Below are 3,139 nucleotides of genomic sequence, written 5' to 3'. Positions count from 1 at the left end.
TTTTTTACTTGTTATTATTCTGTTTTTCGTTGGGTGCATTATTTAATTAAAATAAAAAAAATTAATGCACTAGAAGTGTTAGTATAAAAAAGTAGGGTTAAGTTTCATCAACAGTCAACAGCAAATAAAAAAAGACCAATGTAAGTACTATATTTCTTGTTTTTCATGCATATTCTTTATTTGTTATTATAATTTAGATTTATTTCGATTTTTCTGGTGGTTACAATGTCAGTCAAATTGACCTACCTTGTATAGAGTTATGGTAGAGAAAATAACAGATAAAATATAAAGTTTTACTGAAAAAATGTTTAACACTTATTTAACAGTTTTCAGATGAAGAAAAGTATTTTCAATCTTAACACAAAAATCACTTTGCACTGAGAACAGTCAACACTTTGACTCCATATATTCACAGAGAAATGTCTAGTGAAAATTGTGATTTATTGTTTACAAAAAGACTTAATGCTTACTGAAAGCTTGTGAAATTTCTTGAAGATACACAGAATACATTAGAAGTTATAGTAGGGAAACTATAAAGGTCAATTTGGGTCACAAACTTGGCTGATTTGATTGAGCTCATATCAAAAGTGTTATCCAATACCCATGGTTAAAATACAAAATATACTTACTTATGGGCAAGGCTTACTAAATATTTTACACCTTGATAAGAACGCCGACTGTCATTGGTTTGGTTGGATCGAATAATATCTATAAAATTCATTAATTAAAAGTCAATTGTATATTTGCAACAAGTAACAGACTTTAATTACTATTCACAATAGAAAAACACAAGTAATTTTGCTACAATATAAACACAACATTAGCATATACTTGTTTCATAAAAATATAATAAAGAAAAGTTTTTTTAATATTATATATTTAATATCATTCTTTGTATTTTGGCATTATGTGCAGTGGATATGTTTGAAAGTACTGTAATCATTAACATTATTATTCACACATTAAAAACACACACTAATAATACAAAATACAGTTTACACTGTATTACATTTACAATAAAACATTTCTTTGCATTTAAAGTTCTGTGAACATATATACTAGTTATATCACATTAATCTTACTCATGCATATATGTTGATTTTGCCTAAAGCTATAATGCATGAAAATTACATAATTTCTTTACTTTTTTCATTTTCTTCATATAGAACACATCTATAAGAGAGTGAACTTTTATATGTTTTGTGTACATACCTATCATTCCATCAACATGCACACCTTTTGTATCCACCCAACCATCTATCACGTGCTCAATTCGTTTATACTGAAGAGAATCGTCTAACAACTGTAAATATTAACGAAAAAAAAACAGTATCTGAATATAAATTATTCAGTTCCTAAGGTGTAGTATCACTGCCTCATTTAAAATAACACAGCTATGATTTATTTTACATAAAGCTATACATAATAATGCTATATAAACTATAATCACTTATATATATATAATTACCATCAATATTGCAAAATTTTCACATATCACATACTGTATCCAGACACAAGTGTACTTATTTAATGGTAACAAAAATAATGTATTGTAGTTTTTAAAACATGAAAAATTAAACTCAAATAAGCTGGAAATATAAAAGTGAATAATATGAACATGCAAATTTCTCCAAAAATATTCCAATACCTGCAAGTTTTCATATTTAAATGTAAACCTACAAAAACGCCTTTTAAATATTTGGAAAAGAAAAGTTTTTTAAAATGTCCATAAAGTTTAAATCCGTAGATTCTGCTTATAACATTTCACAGAAATAAATAATCTAATAGGTATTCAGTTTGAACGATTATGCTCTAACAAATAAACAACCAAGAAAAAAGAAATACAGCTTTATTGATAATAATACACATTTGAGCAATTGTGTCTACTAAATTCATACAATCTTCAGATGCTGCTTTCTCAATCAACAGTTATAGTAGCTTTTATGGATAATCTTTAAAAATAATCTCAGCCTTGAGACACACAAACATTTTAACAATTAATTAATTTTTATTTTTTCTAATATTCAGTCAGATATATAAGAAAATATTTTAAAGGATATGCAATCTAAAACAACAGGTTTTGATAAGACAGTAATTGTTCGGCCCCCTACCAGCAACTCCAGTCAGATATATAATAAAATATTTTAAAGGATATGCAATTTAAAGCAACAGGTTTTGATAAGACAGTAATTGTTCGGCCCCCTACCAGCAACTCCAGCATATTCAGTCAGATATATAATAAAATATTTTAAAGGATATGCAATCTAAAACAACAGGTCTTAATAAGACAGTAATTGTTCGGCCCCTACCAGCAACTCCAGCATATTCAGTCAGATATATAATAAAATATTTTAAAGGATATGCAATCTAAAACAACAGGTTTTAATAAGACAGTAATTGTTCGGCCCCCTACCAGCAACTCCAGCATGAGATGAGAAAGGTTTTTCAACTCATTCGAAGGCACTGAGGAATACTGAGTCTACATAAAAAAAACACATTCAGTAACATATCTTATTACAATAAAACTCATCACAAAGTATGTTTTTAATTCATAAAATCACAATCCTCAGATTGATTATATTTAAAGTATAAAATTTTTATTAGTAAGTAAAAAAATTCCAAAATTTACATATGACCTACTTAATACAAGTCACAAACAACAGACGATATGAAAGTTAATATTACAAATAAAGAAATTCAAGTTTTGTATTACATTGCTTCTTAATTTTTATACAACTCATCAAAAATGTTTCATTATAAATGAAAGAATGGTAAGAATATGAAATAAACAAAATCAGAGTACTCCAAAAGATATCATTCAACCCTTTTTAAATGGGTACCCCTTTAACTCTTTCAACACGGGCTTGGTCTATTTGACCAACCATGTGACCTCTTTGTACTCGTTCAAAATTTTTATAATGTTACGACAGCGGAAGTCACGTGACGCTGGTTACACGTCATGAGATTCTCGAAGGATCTTGAATTGTCCTGGCAACTCTAGTCTGTTCCATGCACCCTCTTTTTTAGTATATGAGCTCAGCAAATAAAGCAGGAATGATATAGATAGATAGATTGAAGATAGAGATAATCGAGTAAAGCTGTAAGTAAAGTGTGTGAATCCCTGTGAATTATAGCGTGT

The 3,139-nt window shown here is 28.2% G+C and overlaps 1 protein-coding gene across 1 annotated transcript in view; it reads right to left on the bottom strand.

The window, feature by feature from the left end:
- The window catches only part of LOC106461361 (ubiquitin carboxyl-terminal hydrolase 24-like), a 197,302-nt gene that overhangs the window by 7,311 nt on the left and 186,852 nt on the right, over positions 1–3,139 (bottom strand). Inside the window, exons 53-55 of the mRNA XM_022388299.1 lie at positions 2,414–2,479; positions 1,213–1,303; positions 630–708 (exon numbers count right to left, since the gene is read on the bottom strand). Of these exons, the coding sequence (XP_022244007.1) occupies positions 630–708; positions 1,213–1,303; positions 2,414–2,479 (236 nt within the window). The remainder of the gene's footprint in view (positions 1–629; positions 709–1,212; positions 1,304–2,413; positions 2,480–3,139) is intronic.

The sequence above is a fragment of the Limulus polyphemus genome, unplaced genomic scaffold (genome assembly GCF_000517525.1).
Source record: "Limulus polyphemus unplaced genomic scaffold, Limulus_polyphemus-2.1.2 Scaffold944, whole genome shotgun sequence".
Lineage (NCBI taxonomy): Eukaryota > Metazoa > Arthropoda > Merostomata > Xiphosura > Limulidae > Limulus > Limulus polyphemus.
Note: the sequence above shows the minus strand (reverse complement) of the source record. Positions and strands in the feature narration are given on the sequence as shown.